This window comes from Corvus hawaiiensis, chromosome 1 (assembly GCF_020740725.1).
Source record: "Corvus hawaiiensis isolate bCorHaw1 chromosome 1, bCorHaw1.pri.cur, whole genome shotgun sequence".
Lineage (NCBI taxonomy): Eukaryota > Metazoa > Chordata > Aves > Passeriformes > Corvidae > Corvus > Corvus hawaiiensis.
In genome coordinates this window covers 67,914,315-67,940,699 of record NC_063213.1, presented here as the reverse complement: position 1 = coordinate 67,940,699, position 26,385 = coordinate 67,914,315, and the positions used below count along the sequence as shown (strand labels likewise).

At 44.0% G+C, this 26,385-nt stretch overlaps 1 protein-coding gene across 3 annotated transcripts; it reads left to right on the top strand.

Moving 5' to 3' along the window:
- Positions 1-2,680: 2,680 nt before the first annotated feature.
- RIOK1 (RIO kinase 1) lies at positions 2,681-26,385 on the top strand. Of its 3 annotated transcripts, none has more exons than XM_048309697.1 (17): positions 2,681-2,856; positions 3,728-3,932; positions 5,101-5,191; positions 6,160-6,229; positions 6,899-6,941; positions 7,616-7,708; positions 8,429-8,541; positions 8,669-8,749; positions 9,255-9,341; positions 9,902-10,039; positions 10,953-11,056; positions 12,700-12,806; positions 13,415-13,480; positions 15,074-15,193; positions 15,478-15,531; positions 16,596-16,745; positions 24,989-26,385. In XM_048309697.1, exons 1-17 carry the CDS (start codon positions 2,786-2,788, stop codon positions 25,388-25,390), a joined length of 1,995 nt encoding a protein of 664 aa, XP_048165654.1. In that variant the 5' UTR covers positions 2,681-2,785; the 3' UTR covers positions 25,391-26,385. The 3 variants fall into 3 exon arrangements, with proteins under 3 accessions (XP_048165654.1, XP_048165672.1, XP_048165662.1); XM_048309715.1 differs by lacking the exon at positions 24,989-26,385 and adding an exon at positions 18,278-18,499; XM_048309705.1 differs by having other exon boundaries at positions 2,703-2,856; positions 3,739-3,932.

Below are 26,385 nucleotides of genomic sequence, written 5' to 3'. Positions count from 1 at the left end.
TAATAAAAGGAGAATGAAAACAACTGGATAAACATAACAAGAACCGTTTCAAAACAAAACAAGCCACCCTCCTGAGTCTTTAAATGTCCAAACAGATTCTCTGGAACATCTTAGGGCTGACAGAAGGGAGACAGAATTCTCTGAGCATGCTTTGTGGGGAAACTGAGGCAGGAGAGGGTTTAACTTCTTCCCTCCCCCTTTTCATCCCCCACTCGGCATTGGAAAGGGATTTTTGGGGAAACAATTGGCAAAAGCATGGTTTTGTGAGGGAAACCATGGATGAAAAAACGGATTGGGAGTACACTGGGGGTAATAGGATATAGGGTAAAAGGGAAAGGTGGGATTAGGAAAGGGAAACTGTAGGGGGGGCTTACAATGGAGATACTGTCTAACATGACTACAATTTTTTGCATATATACTGCCTTTTACAGGAACACCATCAGGCCCAGTGACCTGCGATGCTTGTAACCCTTTTCTCCCTAGTACAATATTAAATTCCACCACCTCTCCATCTCCCAAGCTTGGGATCCATTTTTCAGGGTTATTCTTTTTAATAGCAGTTCTATGCACGAATATGTCTTGCTGGTTGTCACACCTTGTTATAAAACCATAATTTTGCTTAACATTATACCATTTTACTATCCCTAAGGTCTTAGTTGCTATGATCTTTTCCTTTTTCCGAGTGGCTGCTGTTTTCTGTCTCGCTGCGTCTTTGCTCTCTCCTTCGGTCGCTCCCGTGTTGGAATTGTCGGAGCTGCTCGTGCCTGCGCGCTCTTCCCGGGGTCGCGTTCGGGGCTGCGCGGGCCGGGCCGGGCCACGCCGCTCAGTTCTCCGTGCGTCGCCTCCTCTGGTCGCAGCTTCGCTGCCGCTGCCGGGCGCTGCACCCACGTCTCGGCCGGGCCCCCGAGCGATGACCCCCCCGTGCCCCGCTCCAGCGCGCGTCTCGGCTGAGCGCGGCTCCGTTCCACCGCCACCGCCGCCAGCCGCCGCCTGCGTGCCGCCCCTCTCGGTCGGGCGTTCACGGGGCTCGCTCCACCACGCGCTGCACAGGACCGGGCGGGCACTGCCGGGTCCCGCCGCGCCTCGCTCCGCCACCGACACTGCGGCTCGCGTGGCTCCGCCCGCGCGCGGGAACTGCCTCGCTGCTGCTCTCAGAGCGCTCGGTGCACGTGGCCTGGGCCGCACGGTCCCTGCGCCACGCTTCCCTTCGCCAGGACACAGCTGACATTGCTCAACACTCTCGGTAACTAAATAATATTCACGAAAATATTCTTCCATCGGCATATATTTTGACTCCAGTATTAACTGTGTCCAAACGGTTTTCCAAAAGCCCTTGGTAAGAATTAAATCCCAAGAAACATAGAAAAAGTTCTTAAACAACCATGCCAGGAAGTGTTTCAGTTCTTTTTGAGCTTGAATCAAGCTAAAATTTACAAATCGTTGTTCAAGAATCATTTTAAGTTTAAGATAAATGTCCATATGCGGCTCTGAGAGCCAAGAGTCTTCCCACGGTTCCTCCATAGTTCAGATATGGAATAGCAAAGCAAAACCAAGAAGAGGAATCCAAAGTTTCCAGGGTTTACTCACACAAATCAGTCGCTTAGGGATCGGGGATCGTTCTGCTCTCAAATCTCCACCATTTGTTGCAGTGGGGATCCTGCAACACGCATATACCAAACCAGGAGTCCCGTGGAAAGGAAATATATAATGGACAGACAGATTCTTGATAGCTGTTTCAGAGAGATGTTTATTTCTCCAGCCGCATGGCCGGGGCTCTGCCGAGGAACTGTTCCAGTCACGGGACCAAGGGTCCTTCTGCCCGCGCAGGGGACACAAACCAACCAATGGGAACGAGGCTGAGCAGGGGCAGGGAAGCCCCGTGTCTGTGCCCTCAGGGCCCCTCTCCCAGGGCTACATGGCGGGGGAGGGACCCCAACAGGGGTGTTAGGAGCTAAGATGGCTCTAGCCAGGCTTGATATTTTGGAATGCCTTTGGCTTCAATTAGAGCTTTATTTCAACAAAGGTTGGAATTTAATATTTCAGAGTGTACTAAATAAAATTCTTCTCAGTATCTACTACCGAGGACACAGACTATCACTAGTGTTTTAGAGAAAACAGCCATGAATCTGTGGCAGGAATGGTCATTCCCAGTCAAGAGAAGAGGGCTTGAAGAGGCAGTATTTTTAAGGCTATATTATTTAATATGATACAAGTATACCACAGTATTGATGTATCGGCAGCTGCTGGGAATTCATAGAATGACAGAATGCTTTGGGTTGCAAGGGACATTAAAGATCATTTAGCCCCATCCCCTCTGCCATGGGCAGGGACACCTTCCACTAGACCAGGTCGCTCAAAGCCCCATCCAACCTGGCCTTGAACACTTCCAGGGATGAGGCATCCACAGCTTCTCTGGAAAACCTGTTCCAGTGCCTCACCACCCTCACAAGAAAGAACTTCTTCTTAATATCTAATCTAACCCTACTCTCTTTCACTGTAAAGCCATCCCCCGCTACAAGTCCTTGGAAAAAGTCCCTCCGCGGCTTTCCCGTGTGCCGGCGTCAGGCTGTCCCCGTGCAGGAGCCGGGGAAGCGGGCGGGGACGAGAGCTGGGACCGGAGCTGGGCCGAGTCCGTCCCAGCCGCGCTCGCCCGCGCTGCTTTTGGTCCCTCTGGCGGCGCCGTAGCGGCCGGGCCGGGCCGGCGCCTGCGTCCCGCGAGCATCCCGGCTCCTGATTCCTGCCAGTGATTCCTGCTACTGATTCCTGCCTCCTGCCCGCCGCCGCCATGGATTACCGGGCGCTGGTGATGAGCCAGGTCGTGCCCGGGCAGTTCGACGATGCGGACTGCTCGGACAGGTGAGGGTGCGCCGAGGGGCCCGGAGTGGCGGGGCCGGGCCCCGGGCGCGGCCGGGCGAACACGCGGAGCGGGGCGGGGAGCAGCGCTGGGACTCGCCCGGCAGCGGGGAGGGGAGAGCGGGTGGTGCTGCCCGGTTACAGGAGAAGGTGAGAGAAAAGGCTGCGTGTGTTTCTCGGCTTCCCTTTTCCGTTAGGTGTGCTGCTTTGGGACATAATTGTCCTGGCAGAAAACCGTGACTCGCTACTGACATGAGAGAATTATAGCACCAGCTAGGTTGGAAAGGATCTCTGAGATCATCGAGTCCGAGCTGTGACCCAACACCACGGTGCCAACCAGACCATGGCACTAAGTACCACGTCCAGTCTTTCCTTAGAAACCTCCAGGGACGGTGACTCCACTACCTCCCTGGGCAGCCCATTCCAATGTCTAATCACCTTTTCTGTGAAGAAATTCTTCCAAATTCCAGCCTAAACTTCCCCTGGTGCAACTTCGCAACTTTAGGACGTGTCCTCCTGTCCTGTCACTTGTTGGCTGGGAGAGGAGACTGACCCCCACGTGGCTACAGCCTCTTTTCAGGGAGTTGTAGAGAGTGATAAGGTCTCCCCTGAGCCTCCTTTTCTCCAGGCTAAACAACCCCAGCTCCCTCAGCTGCTCCTCATAGGACTTGTGCTCCAGACCCTTCAACAGCTTCATTGCCCTGCTCTGGACCTGCTCCAGCTTCTCAATGTCCTCGCTGAATAGAGGGCCTTAGAACTGGATGCAATGAATTAAAACACGAGTGAAAATGTGAAGTCATTTGTGAGGCTAAATGTATTTTTGGTGACTGTAACAATCATTTTTAGTTATAGAGACATCTGTGTTTCTTTTAAGTGAATCTGCAGAAGACACAGAGACATGTAAAGAGGGTGGGGTCCCTGAGAGCTGCCATTTATGCACATGTGAAGAAGTTAACGCTGAGGAAGGAGATGGTGACAATGACAACGATGATGAAGAAGAAGATGAAGACTGGGACTGGGATGATGAAGTGGGAAGACTCACGAAGCGCCACAGTGCTGCTGGTGGGTGCAATCCACAGGTATGTTGAAGGCTATTCTGTGAGCCTTGAGGGTGCCCAAGAGCTAATGGGGTTGACCTGAAGGCTTTGTTCATTTTAGTGTCACATTGAGGATAAATGCAAGCAGACTTTTTTCCTTGAGAGAATCCTCTCCCTTTGAGTCTGTTCCTCTGACGTGCCATATGTGTATGTATGTTGTAGCCAGAGGTCCATTTGATTTTATTGTCTCAAACCCTGTTGCTGGATTCTCTTTGTCACTGCAGTTTCCTTCTGTTCCTTACCTTTCTCAGCTTTTCTTTCTTTGCTCAGCCTGATCTCTTCAGATGTTCCTTTCTTTTTGGTATTTGTCCTCTGTGTTTCTGACCATCTTCCCCAGGCTTTCTATTTAATTTTAAGACTATCTGCTAGTCATATCCAGGGTGAAACTGGTTCTATTTTTGACTTAATAGTGAAGCAGGCAAAGAAAAAAAACAAGCATAGGAAATGGAGGGAGGTGCTAGAAGTGAGTTAATTTAGAGTGTATGGTGTTGGCACAGAAACTCTGGCATTGTGCATAATGAAAAGCACATGTGAAGGTAAGAAGGATGCTAGTTCTCACATCAGCTTGGACACTAGAGATTCAAAATCTCATTTTTCTTATTGATACCAACTTAGCAGAACAGTTGAGATAAATCAGAGTGGTGCTGGTCATAGCATAGCATGTCTGGCAGTGCTTATCCTGGGTGGTATATTCTTGCCTTTAGTTAGAGGTTTATGCTGTTCAATGATGGTGAAATCATGTTCAGGTGTTAGTTGTGTTTGGAGAGGACTACATGTAGGAAAAGATAGAATCTTGGAAAGTTTTCTCTGTTCATTACCTCTGCATTTTTTTCTCTTGTTTTGTTTCTGTCTTCTGTTCTCTTCCTTTTACAGACAAAAAAAGTGCTGTATGAGAGACTTGTAGCTTTCTAGACTAAAAGTAACCCTGTTTTGGAGCACTTTTAGAATTTTAACTAATGTGTTACCTGTATTTTTTTTTCTTGATTTAAGTAAAATCTGGTGTTAATCCATACTTGTTTCCTTACCCCATGTGGTTTTCTTCTCATAGCTTTAGGCATAGGCACTTGAGATGACTTTTCCACTTATATGGTCTGAATTTCAAAGGGCTGTGTACAGAAGGTGACTTATGTTAGTAAATCCTTTGTTTCAGGCAAATAGACAGACCCCTAATTGCTCTTCAGCAAAACTGTCAACCCCTGCAGGCAAGGTTTTAAGAAAATTTGAGCACAAAATTAATTTAGGTGAGTATAATTGCATTGTCATCTGTTACTGAAACAGTTACTACTCTGTGTCATTCTCAGACTAATTGCATTTATATTAAGCCAGAACTCACTGGAATGGGTGAGCTAACCATTGCCAGAGAGGTTAAAAATGGCTTTTGTGTACTTGAAGTTGCCTTTAGTCTCCACAAACTGGCTGTCATACCCCTCTCTCTCCACCTTCAGAACCACATGGCTGGTTGGTTGGGGTTTTTTCTTTCCCCTTGACTTCTCCATACAACATGAAGTCTTTGTTCCCGAGATTCTCTGTAGAAACAAGATGTTTGGTTGGATGGAGGGTACCAACTCTCTGTTGTGATGTTGGTCATTCCCACAGCTGCTACGATTTTCTAGATGACTGCAGTCTCCTGTAGTATTTGGGGGTACATTATGCAGCAGTTCTCTCCCAGGGGCAGAGTTCCTGTGCAAAGTGAAGAGGCTGGTGTCCCAGCTGGTGTGGTTTGATTTTTACCCTGAGATGGAAATGGCTGCTCAGCAAAGCCTGTCAGGACTAGGAGTAGCTGTGATTGGCACCTTTTGTCAAGGTAGCAATCAGAGGTTGTGTTTTTCTTTATAGCAAAGTGGTGCTAGAATGAAGGTTGCTGGTATTTGTAGCCAAATACAGCAGCTTTTATACATTTAGCCTTTAATCAAACACCATTTAAATGCATTGTTGGAGAGAATCTGGGAGGCTGTTGCTTATTGTGTTAAGAAAAGTGGCATTTGACTGTTATAAGAGAAGAACAGACAAATTAAATGGAGAGATGTTATCCAAAAGGCATTACTGGCATCACATTTCCAAGTCCTTGGAACTGTCTCACTCATCTGTGTTGTTACCTTACAGTCCTACCTTGAAATGTAAACTGAGTGAAGGGCTAGGTTAACCCTGGTGTGTAGGAAACTTCTTTGGGTTTTGGGGTTTTTTTCATTTCTTCTTACGTGTTTTTCAGATAAGCTAAATTTTGATGACTCCGTTATAAACAGAGTCACAGAAAAGTCTAGACAGAAGGAAGCAGACATGTAAGTATTACTTTTGGTTCTATTTTCACTGAAATACTTTGAACCCAGAAGCGTTCTTATTTCTTTGTTTGAATAAGTTTGCTAAGAAAAATGAGGTTTAGAAGCAGTCTACATGCAGTTTGCCCTTTGGTCTTCAAAAGACCATCCAAAGTTGCTTCTTCTGTCACTGGTAGCACATCTGATTGTGTTGGTGTAATATAGTAAGACAGAAGTGATGGTGTCATTCCCCTAGAACAGACCCTTTGATACTCTTTTTTTCTAAACAGAAATCCTTAAGCAGCTGAGCTAAAAAGGTATTGGAGGCCTTTTAAAGGGTCCTCCTGATGATTTGGTGAGGGAAAAGTATTTCTTCTTAAGAATTTTTTTTTTGGCCTGCAGCTTATAGCCCTAAGTTGTAAAGACAGATACAGTTTTCTCCTGAATGAGCATAATTCAGAAGAGGCAAGAAGATAATCTACAAAAGTGATGGGCTCTGATGTTTATGGTGGTGGTTTGTTGGTTTTTTTCCTTTCCATCCCTGTGCTGCAGGAGAAACCTTTGCTTCTGTATGAACTGAAAGCCTTACTTCTTGAGGCTGTCATCTGACACAGAATGTCGCAGTTTGTCAAATGCTGTCAAAGTACCGAGCTCATATGTGGGATTGTAACATTTTATTTTCACTTCTGCTAGGTACCGAGTCAAAGACAAGTCAGACAGAGCAACAGTAGAACAGGTAAGTCCTTTGTTCATCAAAGTTTTCTTTTGACCAGAGCAAATACTGTAGAATTTTGGAATCAATGATAAAACAGAGCAGGAACAGAGTTTTGGGATTCTGATTCCCACGTTATCCTGAAGAGACCTGTTGTTTCTTTCTTTCTTTCATATTTGAAGGTTAGCTTTGGTTCCATAAACATTTTAGAGCTCATTTTTGTCTTTAACATTGTGATTTGTTCATGTGTGCAATGCAGAATTCCATCTTAAGCTTTTATTCCAAAGAACAAGAAAAAATGCTGGGTTTTCCATTTTCTTTTCTTTTTTAACAAGACTGAACTATTACTGGTCCAAGCCCACATGGCTGTTCTATTTCAGTTATGGTATCCATATCCCAAGAAAAATCTTATTTTAAAACATTAAATGCAACTATGAGTGGAAAATGTTTTCTTTGTCTCTTCTAGGGTTAGCTCAACAACATATGCTTAGTTTAAAAGAAAGAAAAAAAATTAGTAATTTTGGAAGAAAGAGTGAAGTATCATTCTGGATTCATGGCAAAATTCTGAGTAGTTGCTGTTCAGATTATTATTCAATCCTTGAGAATAGTCTGATGCCAAGGGCTCTTTAATATGATACCAAGACTGGACACTATTACTAGGTTTTGTCCTCTGCTGAGTTTTCTGTGTTAAATTTGAGGTGTTGGATCCAAGGACCCGAATCATTCTGTTCAAGATGCTCTCTAGAGGTATCATATCAGAAATCAATGGCTGCATCAGCACGGGGAAAGAAGTAAGTTTTATTGCAAATAATGTAGTAGGATTTTTTTTTCAGCAGGCTGGGTGGAAGTTTATGGTGCTCAGAAGATGTAGTGTAATACTAGGGTTTAGTTCTACATTTTTGTGTTGCTTGATTGGTAGGAAGTTATCTTAAGAAAAGATTTATTTATGTTAAGGGAAACCAAGTTTCCCAAGTATGGAAGATCTCTAAGAATGCTTTAATATTATCTTAAATTAGTGGATGTTGTTAATTGCAACTTTCAACCAAAAGTTTTGGCAAAGTTATGTATGGCCACAGTATTAAATAGTGCCTGAAAAAACATACAAACCCAGGGAATTCTGATTAAAGACAGACTTCCCCCCTGTGTAGAGGCAGAAATGTGAGACATTTGGTCCGTGCTTTAGGGCCTGAATAGTGCACAGGCTCAAGTTAACCCTTCACACAAGGGCTTGTTTCAGTCTCCCAAGTGTGGATGAGGCAGAATTTTCCTGTGCAATGTTGATTTTATTCTGTGGCCATTGTTGCACCCCTGCCCCATCTTACGTACTTCCTGTAAGCTGTCTTTCATGGAAAAAGGATTGCCTTGTGTGCAGTCTCCTTCAGCTGGGTGCCATGCACAGGCTGGGGTGAGATCAGATCTTTTCCAGGTGTCAGAATGAGAAGAAGAGAGAAGATTATGTCACTTTAAAGGGCTTGTCCTTAATGTTATTTCTTCCCTTTTTAATCTGATAGGCCAATGTATATCATGCCAGTACTGCAAATGGAGAGAACAGAGCAATAAAGATTTACAAAACCTCTATTCTGATGTTTAAAGATCGGGATAAGTATGTGAGTGGTGAATTCAGGTGAGTTTGACTTCTGCCTGATTTTACTGGGGAAGAGGGATTGTTTTGAAAGGTGTTAAAATCACTGGTGCTCATGCTGCATTGATAGGCTAGGAGTCTCTGTTATCTTTTGTTTCTTTACTTAAAGATTTCGTCATGGATACTGCAAAGGCAACCCAAGAAAAATGGTGAAGACGTGGGCCGAAAAAGAAATGAGGAATTTAATAAGGTGATTTTTCCAGTTTTTATTTCATCATACAGAGGTTACCGAAAGTTTCACATTTATAGGAGGTACTCATTGCTAGACTGTGGCTATCACTACCCTTTAGGGTCTCTGGAGTGCTCAGAAAAGTGTCTTAAGCTTCATGATGGGAGAGGGACAAAAGGGGAAGGAAGAATAAAGATCTTCTTTTGTTTTGCTGCTAATGCTCTAAGCTCTTCAGTGTCTGAACTCTGTCTGACATGACTGAGCAGCAAGGAAAAACTGGAAATAGCTGCTGCTGAGCAGCAGCACGCTGTGTGATATAGGTTAATCTAGGATTAACCTGAACTGTGTAAAGGTTCTTTGACACAGGAATGCTTAGAAAAGGGTCAGAATGGTTGTGGCTTTTTGTGTGCATTTCCTGAGGTCTCACTGTGTATTATGTTCAAAGCTACAGAGCTCCTCTATGCACTAGTGCAAAGCAAACAGAGTTTGGTTTTATTTTTTTTGTGGCTTTGTTCCTGTGTTTCAGATTGAATACGGCCCAGATACCTTGCCCAGAGCCAATTATGCTAAGGAGTCATGTGCTTGTCATGGGCTTTATTGGTAAAGGTGATAGGTAAGTATCCTTAGAAAATAAATTTTTTTGTTTGGTTGGGGTTTTTTTAATTTAGTAATAGCTTTTTCCCAAAGATTTATTAAAACCAAACAAACCAACCCTCTGAATTTACCTACAGTTACTTTAGGCCTGTAAAGTTAACATCTGCCTGTGACCTGTGGAATGGTCCCAGACATTTGTCAGCTACTACCGCAGGCAATCTGTGTGATTTTGAAGCCTCAGTTGTGTGCAAAATTAATTGATAAAGTGGCTTAACCAGAGGTGAATGCTGGAAAGGCTTGCTAATCATACATGAAGATAGGTCATTGGTTTGTAGTTAGCAATATTAATGTAGCATGGTCCAAATTAGCTCCGCTTGGGAATAGAGCTCCATAATCTTTGGCAAGCGTGTAGCAAAGTTTTGCTGCCCTTCCTGCTGGCTCCTTGCATTTGGTTGCTCATGCTGACTTGCCTGACACACTCAGGGAGTGAAAGGATCTGGCGCAGCAATTAAAGCATTTGCGGCTGGTATGAAGAAGGAAAAAGTATTTACTTTTTGTTACTTTTTCTGTAATTTCAAGGCCTGCTCCTCTGCTGAAGAATGCTCAGTTATCTGACTCCAAAGTCCGGGAGCTCTACCTACAGATCATCCAGTACATGAGAAGAATGTACCAAGATGCCAGACTTGTTCACGCAGATCTCAGTGAATTTAATATGCTGTATGTTTTCAATCCTTGCTCTGAGTTGTGACATCTAAAATGTATGCACTGGCAACCTCTGTGTGAGAGTACTGATGTACCTTTCAGGGAGGGTGGGGTCCTTGTCATTACTGGGTTTCGTAACTTACCTAATTAATTATGTAGCTTTTAATCCAGATCTGAGCTTTCTCTGTGAAATAAACCCAACAGGCAAACAAACAAAAAACAGCCACAAATACAAAAAACCCAACCTGTTGCAGTGGGAGCACTGCAACACGTGTATCAGACAAGGAGGCCCGTGGGAAAGAAATATCTATGGACCAATTCTTGCTAGATGTGTCACAGATGTTTATTTCTCCAGCCACATGGCCAGGATCTGCCCAGGAACTGCAGCAATCACGGGACCCGAGGGTCCTTCTGCCCGCGCAGGGGAACACAAACCAACCAAGGGGGAACGAGGCTGAGCAGGGGCAGGGAAACCCCGTGTCTGTGCCCTCAGGGCCCCTCTCCCAGGACCACATGGCAGGGGGACGGACCCCAACACCAACCAACCAACCAAAAAAAACCCAAACACACAACAAACCCACATCACAAAACCCCCTCACAAAGAGAAAAAAACCTGTCAACTCAGGCAAAAATTAGTAAGGTATCATTTTTATAACTTTTTTCTTGATTTTTCTTTTTCACGTGCCTCTCTGCTTTTTTTTTTGTTCATGAGGAGAAAATTTTTCTAAAAAGTTCAGTTATACAACTTGTGTAGGGGAGGGTAGGGATTGAGTGAAAAAAGCCACCCTGGTGCTAACATACAAGGTGTGTGCTGGAGAAGGAAGTTAAGATTTTTTTTTGCTGGTTCTGAAGTTTGAAGCATGCTTTGTTCCCTGCCCCTCAGTAATGTGATGGGGTTGGTGTAGCTCTGTGTGGGATTTCCTTGCAGGTACCATGGTGGGGACGTGTACATCATTGATGTATCTCAGTCTGTGGAGCACGACCACCCTCATGCACTGGAGTTCCTGCGGAAGGATTGTGCCAACGTTAACGGTGAGGGAGCTTCAACCCTTCTTCTGACAGCTGGTTTGTTTAGCAGGATGAACTCGGTTCACCTTATGTTCTTTCAGGTATAACTGACTGTAGAAGTTACACTACTTCTATGTTCTCGTGACTTCCTCAGGGAGTAGTGTACTGTGCTGAGTTCAGAGTAGTGCAGCCTATTTTGCCAGAAATCACCTGTCTGAAATGAGTCAAATGGCTGGATCTCAGAATAGATCTAAGATCAGTCCCAGTGTGCAGCAGTGCTCACCCCAATCTTAACTTCCCTTACTTAAAGTACTGTGCAGACATACTGATGTATTTCCCTCTGTGAGCTGAATCCACATATGGAATTCCTCAGCTGGCAAGAAGTTGTTCTGTGTTACGAAGTTCCCTGCACTTACTTGTCCAGGGCAGCTGAGAGGATCAAGGCATAGAGTAATTAATTAGATATATTATAACTTGTCATAGTAGTTTGATAAGTTTAATGGTGTTTTTCTCTTGAGGATTTGATCTTCATGCGTGGGTGTATGTGTTGTGTAACAGGTACACACCTCCTGGTAGGGTGTGTCCCTGAGGACAAAAAAAATCTCTCATTGTAGGCTGCTTTTATCCCCCCTTTCTTTTCACATTGACTTTTTGCTTGTTTTACAGAGACTCTTCAGAGTCTGTGCAAAGAACTGTGTGCATTTTGATGCTATGTGTCTTGGTACCCAGTATGCTGGTTTTTCCTTATTCCTTGTCGGTTCATGAATTTCTAGTAACTCACTTCTGGCTCAGCTAGTTGCACCCTTGTTCTTTATTCATGTCTTTTGACTCACTCTCTCTAGATATTCTAGTGTCTCAGTGAGTTGCATTGGTTTTGGTGTTGTTTTGCTTGTCTTCTGTCACTGCAACCTTCTCTGTCTTAACCTTCCCCAGAGACTCTAAGAAACACCTGGTTCTGCTCTAGGTGCAATCTTTGCAGAGACTCGTGGTTCCATGGGCACAGAGAGCTGCCTCCAAACTAAGTCCTTTTCTAATCTTTCTATGATTAATTTCTCAGAGTGAGAGATCTTCAGGGAATTTTAGTAGGAAATACTTGTTAAACAGTCCTCAGTGTCACTCGCTGCTCTTTTTCAGAACAGAAATGGAGCCTACAAGTTTGGTCATAATTGATTTAAGAAACCAGTCCTGAGTGTAGTAGTGAGGAATGTTCCAGGACATGAATTTGTCTTCCCTTTTGGGTGGATCATAATTAGGCTGCACTGTATTTCAGTGGACACTTGTTTCTCTCTAGCGAAAGTTTGAGGTCTCCATTGCTTATTTGAAATACATATTTTTTTTTCATTTTAGTCATTGCAAATACTACACCTGTCTTAAATTCTTTACTTAGTCCCTACTCCGTTAAGTCTGGATCCTGCTGAAATTGATTTGGCTTTTATATTTATGCAGTTTTTCTCCTTTCAGTATTTGTTGCATCTGGAAGATGAACAGTTTCATTTCAGATAGCCAAGCATCTGGTAACTAAACTCAGTATGATGTAGAACGTGCTGCTGAGACTTTCCCAAGTCATCAGAGTTGTTGGCTTGCTGGAATTGTCACTTTAACATCAGAGCTGCATATGTTAGATGGAATTACTTATGGGTTTTTTCTCTGCCCTTGTTTCCTGGCAGACTTTTTCCAGAAGCACAATGTTGCAGTGATGACTGTGAGGGAGCTGTTTGAATTTATTACTGATCCTTCTATCACAAGTGAGAACATTGATGACTACCTGTCTAAGGTAAGACCTCATGGCCTTGTTGGTTAGTAGGAAGACAATAAAATCTGATCTAGTTCAAGCTCCTTCACCTCATTTACTCTACCTCCTACTGTAAGGAAGCCAGCACATGACATTGTTGTGCTAGTGCTTCAAAAATGCACATAGGTCTTTTCCATTTATATCATTGTAGGGTGACACTACTTCGATTGCATGTTTTCTCAGAAAGTCTAATGAAGACTTACTTAAATGTCTGTTTGAGGTGCTGTAGAACCAGGATGCTTTAAGTTAGCTCTTTCTTTCTGGCAAGGAGAAGCTCTGAGGAAATATAACCATGCTTATTGGAGAGTGGTGTTGTATGTGCTGTAGCTATGTTGGGCCTGCCACAGTTTGGTGTGGGGGAGCAGCAAGTGTGTTATCCCTCTGTTACAGGCCTGATCTGCAGCTCTAAGTGTGCTGGTTACCAATAGGTGTCGCTGGCGGCATTCCCTTAGGGAAAGCTGGAGTGCGTGTGAGTGACAGTGGAGCACAGGGAGAAACGCAGATGGGAATAGTTGGATGTGATTCTAAAGACTTAGTGGTGCGATTCTAAAGAGTGATAACTTTTTTTGTATTGTTTTGTATTTCTTTAGGCAATGGAAATAGCATCGAAAAGAACAGAGGAGGAAAGATCCAGTCAAGATAAAGTGGATGAGGAAGTGAGGATTTCTGTTCCTGCTATGAAATTAGTATTAACCTTATGTCTGTAAACACTGAAAAATGTTCTGTTTTTCTTTGGAAAAATGTACAGCTGATGATAAACAAAACATTGTTTGTGATACTGAGATGTCTTGACCTAGTTGAGATGTGAAGTATTAAGGGGCACCATGTGTAAAAGTTGACAGTGATAAGCTGTTAGAAGGCAAATACTCCATTTCCTAAACCAGATTTGGTTTGCTCGTAGCTAGATCCCTTGATGTATCTTCCAGTTCAGGTTTAGTTAACAAAAAATCAGAGAGAGATCTGATTATGCCAGTGGTTTTGGACCAGAGTGGTTTTGGACCAGTGATACAGAAGCAGGCTATTTGGATATGTGCGTTGGCCAAATTGCCTACCTAGCTCCAGTCCCAGTCTAATTCAGTTCTTCCCCTGCTTTTACATTAAGTGAAGCCATCTCAAGTCCATTACAGAAAGCTGTTAGTGTTCTGGAAATACTTAATGTAAAGATACAACCATTTCTACCTTAGTCTTAACTATCTGTTCCAGAACAGTTTAAAAAAAACCAAACCCAACAACCAACAAAAACCTCACTCAACACTACTTGATTTATCCAAGATTTTTTTGTCTTGGAGCTCAGCAGGTTTTACTAACTGCTTCAGACTTGACCAAGGAAAGATGGTTTTTGTTTCCCAGTGTACCTTCAGCATAAAACTACTGCACTATAGAGTCAGATGCTAGTGTTTGGTAGCAAGCCCATCTTCTGCAAGCAAGTTACTCCTTTGCTTACATGAGGTACTGACCTGTCAAAGAGGTGGTTTCATAGCATCTAAGTTCAGTTCATTTCTCTTAGACTTTCCATATGACCATGGCAAATTTGTGTCGCTCCCCTCGCAAAAGAGTAGAGCTGTAAGGGCAGCTCTGTGGAAGTGGGGACCCGTGCTTTGTGCACAGCTCTTAGATGAGCAGTGATGGTCATGAAGATGATGTTCTGGGATTGAACTGATACCATGAAACAGAGAAGCAAAACACTTCTCTCTGATCTGGTAGGGTTGTAAGCTTGCTGAAAGATCGTTTCAAATGTGACAAATTCCAAGTATGTTGTTGATACTGCAGTTAGTTTTTTACTCTATTGCTGCAAGAACCTTTTTTGAGTTGGTCTGTAGGTTGAAGCAGGTATTGTTACATAAAGAGATTAAGTTCTAGCAGTGCATTTCAATGGAGTTGCCTGCTGAAGGCACTGTGAACATTACAATAAAAACATTAGAAGAATTTTTAGGATACAAAACCTTAGGAGTCAAGTAGGCTGAGAGATGGTTGGAGAATTTTGTGAGAGGGCTGGCTTCACAAAGGAAGGAGCCGTATTAGTTGAGATCCATCAATAATGTGTAGGTTGCACATTAAGTCTGCTCCTACAGAAAAAAAAAGAACAAACAAAAAATAAGTCTGCAGTTCAAATGGTAGTGGATGACTGCCATGTTCATTTATTGTTTCTCTGATTGTGATTATTCTCCTAAGGATGCATAATTAGGAGAGAAAACCATCATGACACTATATGTAAATTAGTAAGTCTGTGTTTCCTTTCACTGTGCTAGGTATTTAAGAAGGCCTACATACCTCGAACTCTGACTGAAGTTAAAAACTATGAGAGGGATGTGGACATAATGATGAAATTGAAAGAAGAGGATATGGCATTGAATGTTCAGCAAGATAATGTGAGTAGGCATGCTGAGGCCCTGCAAAAAAAAGAGAGGGAATATGAATTTTTCTTACTGGAAACTGTTAGCAACAAAGAAAACCAGAAGCTTTGCTACCAAGGTGTGGAGTACTAAATCTATATTATAATTTAAAATTGTCTGGTTAGTACTAATACTAACATTGTGGATTCTATCCTGGTCTTTATTTCTTTGAATTTAGTTTTAGATAGTAATTTTCTCTGGGCACAAAGAATTAAGACATAATTTGACAATGTAATTTCTTCCTCTCTCCCTTGGAGCAGATTCTCTACCAGACTGTGACAGGACTGAAGAAGGATTTGTCTGGTGTTCAGAAGGTGAGAGGGTCCTTTTGAAACCCTTCATTTTAGCCATTTTCATGAAAGTGCTTACAGGTAGTTCAGAGAATGCCTGGTCCTGGCAGAAAGAAGCCTCTTGTCTGTAGAGTGACCATTTGTGTCCAGGATGGGTCTGGCATGGCAGTGTGTCTGCACAACACAGAAATTGCTTTCCTGGACTGTGGCTGATGCTGGGTTGCTTGAGAATGAAATTACAGTCCTTGCTGTGGCCATGGTCTCTAAAGTTAAGTTGGAGATGAGGGAAAGTCTTTTCTGGTTATGTAAAATGTAATTGATTTAAATTGTTGCACGACTGCAAGTTTTGGTATGTTCAGGGTATCTTTGTTATAATATTGCATAAAGAACAGTCCTCCAGTATAAGGCATAAGATATTATGTCTTATTTTATTTGAAGTACTTGACAGTGACACTTCTGTAAAGTACATTGGATGAGAAGTTGGATACAGATCAGTTGGAGCCATGTCATTCAAGGCAGAAGCCCTGTGTGGATTCCCCCTCCTTACTTTGTGAATGTTCTCTAGCAGTGGTGTAGACTCTTGATTCAAAATGGAAATATAAATATGGATGGGATCAGGCTGTAGCATAGTCTCCAGGCTTGTTTAAGAATAAGTGAGTGTTCCAGTGCAGGTATTTGTGTTTGAAATGTAGAATACATACAGTGCCCCCAAGGTAGATTTGGGTATGATCCAAGGATAATTAAAAATAGGCTTCCACATATGCTAGCAAATTGCTGTTTAACTTAGGGAAATTAGTTTGGGAGTGCAAATAACAGCTGTGCTTTGAGCCCTGACCTAAAAGAATCTGTGTTGTACATTCTGGAATCCTTGTTCTTAGTTTGGCTTAACCTACTTTTCATTCTTTATCTTGAGACTCAGTGAGGGCTGTAGTAAGGGAGATGGCATCAGATTGCTCGAGGGTTTCTTTGCAGCAGATTCTGTTCTGTTTTTTATGAGTATATATATACACATAGTGCATATATGTGTGTGTGTATATTGTCATTAGGTTTCTTGGTTTTGATTTGATGTAATTCTTGATGTCTTGCAGATTCCTGCACTTCTTGAAAAGGCAGATAATTCAGAAACAGACTCTGATGATGATGATGATGATGGTGGCAGCTCAGAGGACTCTGATTCGGGCTGTAAAGAATCTGTACATCCCAAAGATAAACCTGCTGAAATTAGCATGGACAAAAAGGTCAGATGGTCAGGAATTGTTTATTTTTTCCCAGCTTTGCTTCTGTGACACAAAAAAATCCAAACTTAGTGGCTCTTGCTTCTTCTTGTCTGAAACAAGCTGTGGACTTCTGTTCTGGAGAACAAGAGTAGAGACAGTGAATTTCATTGGGGATGCTTTATTAATGGTGGTTTTATGTAGAGCAGTGTGGAGCACAGCTCTCTGTAGCCTAGGCAAGGCTAGAAGGGAGATCTCTACAGGGAATTACAGGGTTACGCAAAGTAGAATTCAGGGAAGCCTGGGCAGCTTTTCAGTCCCTCTGGCTACTCTTCCAGGCTCTGGTGTTCAGGTTTGTGGTTGTAGTCCCTGACCAACCTCCTTATGCCCAGACAGCTGAGACCACTTGATCTGTAGAACTGGAGAATTGGTGGCAGTGTTGGTACCACAGTGGCTTTTGCAGTACCATTAATACAGACTGGCTAGCTTTGCTGTGGGCAAGAGATGCAGCAAAAGGATTATGGTTAGGGTCTGGGGGTTTTTTTTGTTCGTTTGTTTGTTTGCCTTTTTTGTTTGTTTGTTTGTTTAGGTTTCATTTTCTAAATTGCAGAACAGTATGCTCAGTTTTGCTGAGGCTTTCCTGCTGAGTATTGCTCATGGGTGAGAGCCTTTTGGCAGCCTAAAAAGGTGCTGTGCAAAAAAAAAAAGGAGGGTGAAACTTGCTGGGCTTAAGGGGTTCAAGAGTTGGGGCACTGCATTTTAGTTTTCTCTTCCTAGAAAAGGTAAGATAATATATTTCATATCTGTCAAATAAAAATGCAGGACTCTACTACACACTGCCAGTCTTGAGCCTGCTGCCTTTCAGATATGAAGCAGGAAAGTCTTGGCCACTTCTCATCCTAACTGATAGGTTTTCATTTGGACTTCTTTTTGTTTAGGATGAGGGGTTTTTTGTAACCTGTGTATTTAGCTGTAGGTTCAACAACTGATTAGCAGCAATTACTTCTACCTGCCCCTTCCATTTTGCTGACTTGTTTTCTAGTTGAGTCTCGTCCCTTCTGTGTCTGCACAAATTTACAGTGTGTTGCAGTAGCATGGCATTCTTTCCTGCCAGTCCTGGTGATGATCAGCTTGCTCTGAGTTACCAGCACTTACTGGGTCAATATTTTTGCATGACACATAAAAACACATGCTATAATAGTCCTGTGGGTAGCAGAAAACCTAGACCAGACAACCTATTGTAATCTTAGGTGTAAGTAGCATGGTTTAAGAGTGCCTCTTGTTCACTTTCTTCAAAGGTTGCATGAAACTGAGGTTTTAACTAGTTTGAAGTTTGCCTTGTCATTACCAGTGTGCAGGTCTGGGCTCTATTCCCAACCTGTATTTCCTTTTTCCTTTCCCCTCACTGTTCCTATTGATTTTTTTTATTTCTTTATCTTGATAACCTTATTTTTATGTCGTGTGTTAATTAACTTGTTAATGTAACAATTGACTGACTTGCTCAAAATTCTTCATGCCCTTCTGGCTTTAAATGAATGGTGTTTGATTCTTTATAGGAAAGGAAAAAGATGGTTAAAGAAGCCCAAAGAGAAAAGAGAAAAACCAAAATCCCAAAACATGTGAAGAAGAGGAAAGAAAAGACTGCAAAAATGAAGAAAGGCAAATAAAATCAGCTTTGGCTCAGAGAAAGGGTTGATGTGTTGTGGATTAGTCAGTTACCATCTTTTTTTCTTTATTAAAAAATTAAAAATGCTTTATTTATATACATACAATATAAATTGTGAGGGTGGTTTTGTTAATAACATGGTGTAATTGTTTGATCAGAGTGTATGACATGGGTTTCTTGATGGGAAAGAATGAGTTTAACACTTGTGCTGCTGAACTTCTTTACCTGTGCAGGTTTGACTTTTTGCTAAACTCACATTGATTTGTTCCTGTGTTCTTACTCTCCATGCCTGCTTCACAGTAGGGAAGCAAATTGAGCTAGCTGTCTTCTGCAAGCTGTCAGATAACCCTGCAGGCATCGCGCCTTTGCTGCCTCCTTGTGCTTGCATCGCCATTGATGGCCAATTGCACACGTGGCTGCAATCCCCAGTTTGACCTTCAGAACCTCTTTGGTGCCTTTGGCTAGAGATCTCGTAGGAGAGGAACCAATCAGTGCTTCCAGATCCCTCTCTGCTCCCTTTCTCTATCCTCACAGGGATTGATAGCACTTTCACGTACAGTATGCATGTAAGTGTAGACAGTATTACTGGAGCAAGAAGACTGGTATTTTCTCAGCAAATGGGGATGTTTGTTGGGACACTGAGATGAAATAGGTGCATTGTGGAAATTGGCATTACATGGGGTGCAAGAGAGGGGCCAGCCTCTAACTTGGTAGTGAAGGGAGGAGGATGTGCAAGACCTATATCCAGAGGTGAGGGAGTACTGGTGATGGCTCTTTCTCATAGCACCAAGGGCTTAGATGCTGCCAGAAGCATGGACACTTTATTTCCTGCTTTTTCTTGCCGTCCTGGGAGCTTGCGTACAGACATATCCAGGCAGAGGTGTCCTGGCTGATGGCTGCCCGGAGCCTGGCTGGTTGTGTTCATCAGTGCAGTGCTGAAGGTGACTGAACCAGTAACAGCTTTGTGCACTGTGTCCTTGAAGTCCCATTGGATCGGGGATTCTCCCTGCTGGCTGACAGGGCTGTGCTGTGCGCGTCTGCTGCAGCAGCCGTGAGTCATGAGGGTACATGCACCAGGAACTTTGTGTGGGGCCTAGGGGTTGTGGGTGGAGTGGGGAATTGTGTCCGAGTTGTTGCCTTTCCCCAGGAACCAGTTGTGCACTGGGCAGACCGTGGTGCTTTTGGTGAAGTGGGGTAAGCACGAGTGACTGCGAAGCTGCATGTGCTTTATTTGTGTAGCTCAGCAGTGGATGACTCCACCAGGAAACTGGTCCGTGGCTGATCAGTGGGAGTCAGGGCCTGTCAGACACAAGAGACAACCACCTTCTCTATGGGTCTGGCTGCTCTGAAGACAGGGATAGGTGCTAGTTCTTGGCAAAGAGCTTGGAGGCCCCAGAGACAGAGCGTGTCCCACGGGGTGGTGTTTATCTCCTTTACCTGAGGAGACACTTCAGAGAAAGGAGGCTGCCATCATCTGTGCTTGAGGGAAGAGGAAATGTCCCAGCCCACGTAACCTTATCTTCCCTCCAGGCCGTGCACCACAGCCTGATCGAGTTTGCCTAGCTCTGGCTGTCCTGTAGCAGGAAGATGGTCCTGGATCTGTCATTCCGGATTGGAACCTTGCTTGCACTGATGTGCAGCAGGACTGTGCAGGCTGTTCAAAGCAGGAGCTACCTGCCTCCAGTGTTTGCTCTAGGACAGATGTACATAGTCAGAGTGTGTGTAGGGGACCTAAAGTGAAGCACAGCCAGAAAAGCCCATGTGCAAGAGCAGATGGCCTGGAGATGGCTGTTCCAGTGGGGTGTGTGCTTGTCAAGGTGGGCTGTGAGTGCAGTTTGTGTGTCCTGGCCACTGCAGGCCTGACACAGTCAGTCCACAGAATGGCGAGCTTTTTGGGCCAGAGCCATGAGATGAAGCATCCTCCTGGTGATCCCTGAAGCAAAAGAACACCTGTTGAAGAATGCTACACGTAACTACCAAAAGGCACCAGTCTGATTGGGTCTGGGGAGGATGAGGATGGAATGGCATGACTTTGGATCCTGTGCTAAAGAAAAAGCTTCAAAGTAGCACAGATACTCAGTTATGCTCATTTCTTCCCCAGAGTTGAGGACCCTACAAGGCCCACTCTGTTTGCCATGGCAGCATGTTTATGCTGTGCCCTGCTGCTGGCACCTGGGCAGACAGAGTAGTATTACCAGGGCAGGAATACCAATTCTATGGATAAAAACAATGGGACAAAACCAGCTCAAAGGTAATGCTTCCCCTTTAACTTCCATATTTTTCCTGCCCACCCCCTCTTCTTCCACTCCCCAAGACTGTACTTGCTGGTAGGGCTCTTGGGTCTCTTGTGGACTATTGCAAGAATCTCCATCGTGGAGCTCACCTGATGTCACAGCACAAGCAAACAGACCCTGGAGAGGTGGTCTGTGGGGTACTGGTGGGCTGTGGAGCCAGGAGATGACCCTGAGATGTCACAGCAGCAGTGAGACTGAGCTGTGCAGGTGTGATACCTACCCCTAAGACTGAGAATTCCCTTCTGTTGACTGCAGAAGTGTTCCTCCTCTGCTCCACTGCTCACTGGGTGTTCCAGTGGTAAAGTGGAACACCCAGATCACTATTTTCCCGCCCATTTTGAATGAGAATGTCTTTACTGAGGCCATGACATAAACTTGCTCACTTTGTCACTGAGGCTTTGGGAATGTTTTTGCAAGCAGGGCTTCTAATAATTGTCTGGTGTGCTTTTCAAACTACAGCTGTTTTGTTTTCTGTCTTCTCTGAAAATGGATTGGAGTCCAGTTCTGTCAGGCAATCAGGAGGAATTTTTACAGCTGCAAAAACAGAACTTTCAACTGCTTTGATACTCCTTTTTGTCTTAAACTAGTGGAGGAGGATTGGCTTAAAAAAGGCAGGAGAAGGTGCTTTATGCAGGGGCCAGACTGTGGGTGGGTTGTGGCAGAATGCTGCCTGTAGTGTTTGCACCAGTGCAGCTAAGAATGGGCTTGAAACCAGCTGTCTAATCTGAGATGGTGTTAATTTTTATTATTATTATTATCATAATCATTATATATATACATATATATATTTTTTTTAGAACAGGCTGAACATATGAAAGACCTCAAATTGTCAGGCACAGGTCAAATGCTTGGAAAAATGCATTTCTGGGAATTTGCAGCCAGAAGATTTAGTGACATTAAGAAGCTTAAGTATGTGGAGTGGGAATATTTACACCTCTGCTATCAAAAAAAATGTACAAAAGCAATTAATCTTATCTTCCAGGGCCTTTCCAAGTAGTCCCATCTTTGCAGTCATTCCCTGGGATTCAGTGGGAGAGGACTGGGAGGGAGATACTGCTAGGCAATATATGTTAAGTTCCAAAAAAGTTCATTGGTGAGGTGGTGGAATTTTTGGGGGGGTTCAGCCCCCCCCCACCCTTTGCAGTGCCATATGGCTGGTTTGCACTCTGAGCACTGGGCACTAGGCTTCCTCTCGGGTCTGAGGTCTGTGCCAGGCTGGCATTAATTTGTTGCTTTTCCCACACTATGTATTTTATTATATGTCACAGCAGAAGCATTGGAAGGCGGAGTTTTGTGGATTCGGTTTCCCCGTGACGAAGCCAGTAAAACCAGCTTTGTAAGGATATATCTGCACAGAGGGATTTGATTTCCATGCTGAAATATTTTGATTAAACAATGCAACAGTGCACAGCCAGCTGTGGCAGGGTGCTTGCTTTTGGCCTGTGTGCTCAGGCAAGGGTCCCACCTGTGCTCCTTTGAGATACAGAATAAGCAAGGCCGACGTTTTCTGAGGACCAGTGCATCCTGCAGGTTTGGTCGCGGGTAGTGGAGGAGCTGATGATGGAGAGCTGTGAGAGTTGGATTCCAGAATACCAAGTTGCTTACCTGGGTTGTCCAGCTGAATCTTTACTCACTGTTTTCCCCTGCAAAACTGTACAGGCAGTTTATATTGTAAACATGATGCAGAGGCACAGAACAGGGCAGGTGCTTTGTCTCTGAGTGCTCTTCAGCCTGGGCTTGCTCCCTGGGGTGCACTTGCAGGATGATGGGGGACCACTGGGGTGGGAAAGTGTGCTAGGGGTCCCTTGTCTGGTTATGGGAACCTGCCTGTCTTCACCTCTTCCCATTAAAGAAAGGAAAGGATTTTTGGACACTTAGTGGGTGAAGGAAGACCTAAAGAAACTGCTTTGTCACTCTCAATGAACTTTTACCTTCCCTGGTAAACAGCTTCACAGAGTGTTTCAATGCAGAAAGTTAATTCAGAATTTATTTTGAACTTTCTAGGGCATCACTGTAAAAATAAACACATAACTTAATGACTCATTGTTTTTACAGTTGTAATTTTTGTCCTTCTAAACTGCTAGTGGACTTTCAAAGCAAAAATGCTGACCCTTTGCCTTAGCATCTCGTTACTTTTCTGGTCCTGACATAACCTTATGTTCCTTGTGCTAATCTTCATATCCTCTAGAGGGAGAAGTAAGTTCATGCTCAGACTGTGTTGGAAAGTGCCAAGGCTCCCTTAATATATGAAAAGTGCTAATTATGTTTCAATTATCTACATAACTTTCTATAAATTTTGATGGATTTACACATGCACCTAGATTTAATTTGGTTTTTTTTCCCCTGAATTTGTAGTTCTTGGACAAAGTTTAATACCTTGAGGACATAGGGGCGTAATTTGTTCTGGGCCAGGCCAGGCCTGCAACAATGGTGTTAAGGCTGGGTTTAGGAAGAGGTTCTAGATGGCACATGACAACACCAAGGAGACTTCTTTCCCCCTGTACATATGATGAAGGCTTATGGTGAGAATCTAAAAAATATTAAGAATGTCATTCTTCAGCTGTCCAAATTCACAGGCATAAACATCTATCTTTTGTATAATGCAATAGGTAGCAACCATTTTGCCACAATCACTAGCCCTAAACACAGTTTGAGTTGTTGACAGCTGCTCTTTTTTTTTTTTTTTTTTCTTCCCCTCCCCCACCTCCCCAGCAGTGCTGTTTCTTTTTGAAGGATTGACATAAGAACAAGCCTGGCCCTTCTTCCTGACATGCAACAACCTGCCTCCAACCTCTGCAGCCTGCCTGGAACTGTAACCTCTCCTAAGCAACAGTGAATGCTAGACCTAGCCTGCAGCAGTAGGTTTAAGGGTTTAAGTCTATCTCTCTAATCTAGCCCAGAGATCCATGTCTGCAGCAAAGGCCACAAGGCTGGGACTTGCAGCTGGCGGGTATTGCTTGGGGGTTTTCTGTGCTTCTTGTTTCCTTTTTTTTTTCTCTTTTCTTTTTTTTTTCCTCCCCAAAGACAGCAAGGCTGTGGTTGCAGCAGGCTGCTGCAGAACAGGATGAAGGATGGACAGTGACCCTTCTCCTGGCATTAGGACTAGGTTAAGGGCTGGCATGAAGGCCAGTGATGGGGACATGAGAACAGAAAGCCTGATTCATAGGTACGTTCTAGAGATTCAGAGCATTTACTTGGCATCCCTGCTCTTCAACATTCTTTTCATCCCTTTGCCTAGTCTGAGCCTCAACCCTTGAAGCCAAACATGAGCCCTCTGCTCTGTGCTGTCACCCTGCTCCCAGACTCAGGCAGGGCTGATTCTCTGTAGCTGACTGCAGTCCCCCACCCATCATGGTCTGGGGACAGATCTGGTTTTTTAGTGCCTCCAGCCCTGAGTGTTAACCCCAGTTCTGCACCTAGCCTTACCCTGAAACAGGAAAGTCCTGTATTCCCCAGACATCATTCTGGGATATATGATCAGCACCAGCTGGCACCTAAACAAGCAAGAAACAAAGCTGGTTCTGCAGCCCCTTCACTCCATAATCTACACCCATGATCACATGGAGCCAGCAGCTTGCCAAGCTGGAACTATCCAGAATCAGCCTCGTTTCGTGGTACTTCCAGGATCCAGAAATGAAATTACCTGTTCATTCCTCTCTGTCTTTAGCCCTGGCTGTGGGTTACCTGAAAGATGGATGAGACTCAGGATGGGCAGCTTGTTGAAGTCTGAGTGGATGTTTGATGCTGAATTCTGAGCAGGGAGATATTGCAGGTTTGCCACCAGTGCTTTGGTTAGGGATGTGGACAGCAAGTCTGAAAAGGTGTAATATCTTTCTGGATTCTTCACTGTGCAGACTGGTGTTTGTATGGTATCTAAGTTAAAGTTGTCATATTGGTAAGGTTGCTGTGGACCTATAAATAGTCAAAGCAGGTTGGAGTCAAGGTTTGGACAGGGAGGGCTGGGTAAGCAGGCTTCCCACCAGATCTAGTAAGGATTGAGTGCTCAGGTGAGGTTTGGTGCATAGAGTTGTTTGGGGTAAGGTTTGCTCTGAGGTGGTAAGAGGACCAGCTTTGGTCTGCATGCCAGGGTTTGCATTTGGGAAGCACAGAGCCCAGAGAGAGCCTGCGAGTTGGCAGGATGAGGTGAAGGCTGACACCGACGAGAAATGGAGAGCAGAGGGTTTGCTGCTTGCTGCTGTTTAAAAGAAAGTCTAATTTGTGTGCTTGACATAAGATGCTACTTTTAATGCTTTTGCTTCTGGTTAGAAAAGGAACTTAAGGAATTGTCTGTTCTCTCTCCTTGTCAGGTTTCTCATTCTGTGGTCCTTGGTCAGGCACAAGCTTGTGGAGCGTTAAGTGGGCATGTGTTGGAGAACACTGTGTCTCTTTGGGCTATGAACAGGCCCTTATGTGGACTGTGCACTGGAGACCTGAGGTCTGACAGATATCTGAGCCCTCGAGGAAATGTCCTACCATACTGTGTGAAACACACTGTTCATTCAGCTTGCTGCACTCTAACAGTGGTGAATATGGGAAACGCTCGTTCTTCTGGTGGTGGCTCAAGTGAAGGAGCAGTGGTCTGGAGAGACAAAAGTAGAGGGGAAAGAACGATTGAAGAGGAGAAGGGGTTGTCACTTTGTGGTTCTTCAGCCTCTTTTGCACCACTGCTTGTTCTGGATGTTGTGACCAATCTGTGCACCATGCTCTGAGTACTTTCCCATCCCCCTGCCTTATTGATCCAAGCTTGCCTTGTCTCCTCACCTTCACTGAAGACTACACACCAGTGACAGACTGGGAAGAACAAAGGAACAGCAGGGAGAGTTGGAGGCTCTTCTCAGGGCAGTTTTGACTTGTTTGAAAAGCCACTCCCTGTGGGGGTATGTAGCTGAGGTGGCAGATTTGCAGTGACTTGCCTTCGTGACATCAGGTGCATCGGTGCAGCACAGGGTGCAAGTCATTACTGGGGATGGGTAGGGACCAGACCAAGGGCTCAGTCCTGCTGAAGGCTCAACTCCTGGTGCAACTGAAAGAAATGGAGCTTTGAGCCTGGCTTAAAATGGGGCTGAAGAGTTTTCAGCTGAAGAAGGGGTTTATTGATCATGTCACATTTTTGGTGTTCTGGCACATTAGTGTTGGTGGAGTAGAAGAAAAAGTTGTTTTAAAAGCATTTTAAAGTTGTTTTAAAAGCATTTAAAATAAGAGTTCAGAAGAATCTATTGTGTGCTTTTTTTTCCTTTCCCTGAGCTTCTAAGGATTACTGCTTATAGCCATGAAACGTTAGAAAATACTCTATTTGTGAAGATCCCTTTTCAGCCATCCAAAGTGATTGCATTAAGATGTCATTCAACATTATACACATGGTGGAGAGAAAAGCCAGTCCTGGTCTTCCCTCAAAGTTGAACAGGCTCCAGCCTGTAATGGAACTATTTATTTATTTGAGAGTGAAGAAAAGATGGACAAAATTTGTTATTGCGTAAAGGAGTCAAAAACCAATCTGAACTTGCCTTCAGCGTTGGCTTTCCAAGTATTTCAATATAAAACTTTCCCAAGACCCTGGAAAATCCTTGTCAAACTTATTTTATTTTCTCTCCCACAGGTGAACCAGGAACACTCTCATCATTTTTTTCATGCAGGGAAACCAGTAGCAATGCCCACAGATGCTACTGCAAAGTGAATTCAACTTCAATCAATAGAAATGAGATGT

Bases quoted from the DNA above. Each gene is read 5' to 3' on its own strand.
- RIOK1 (XM_048309697.1), top strand. From the start codon at position 2,786: ATGGATTACCGGGCGCTGGTGATGAGCCAGGTCGTGCCCGGGCAGTTC. The intron at 5,192-6,159 runs GTGAGTATAATT...CGTGTTTTTCAG, and splicing joins TGAGCACAAAATTAATTTAG to ATAAGCTAAATTTTGATGAC. The intron at 8,542-8,668 runs GTGAGTTTGACT...CTTTACTTAAAG, and splicing joins TATGTGAGTGGTGAATTCAG to ATTTCGTCATGGATACTGCA.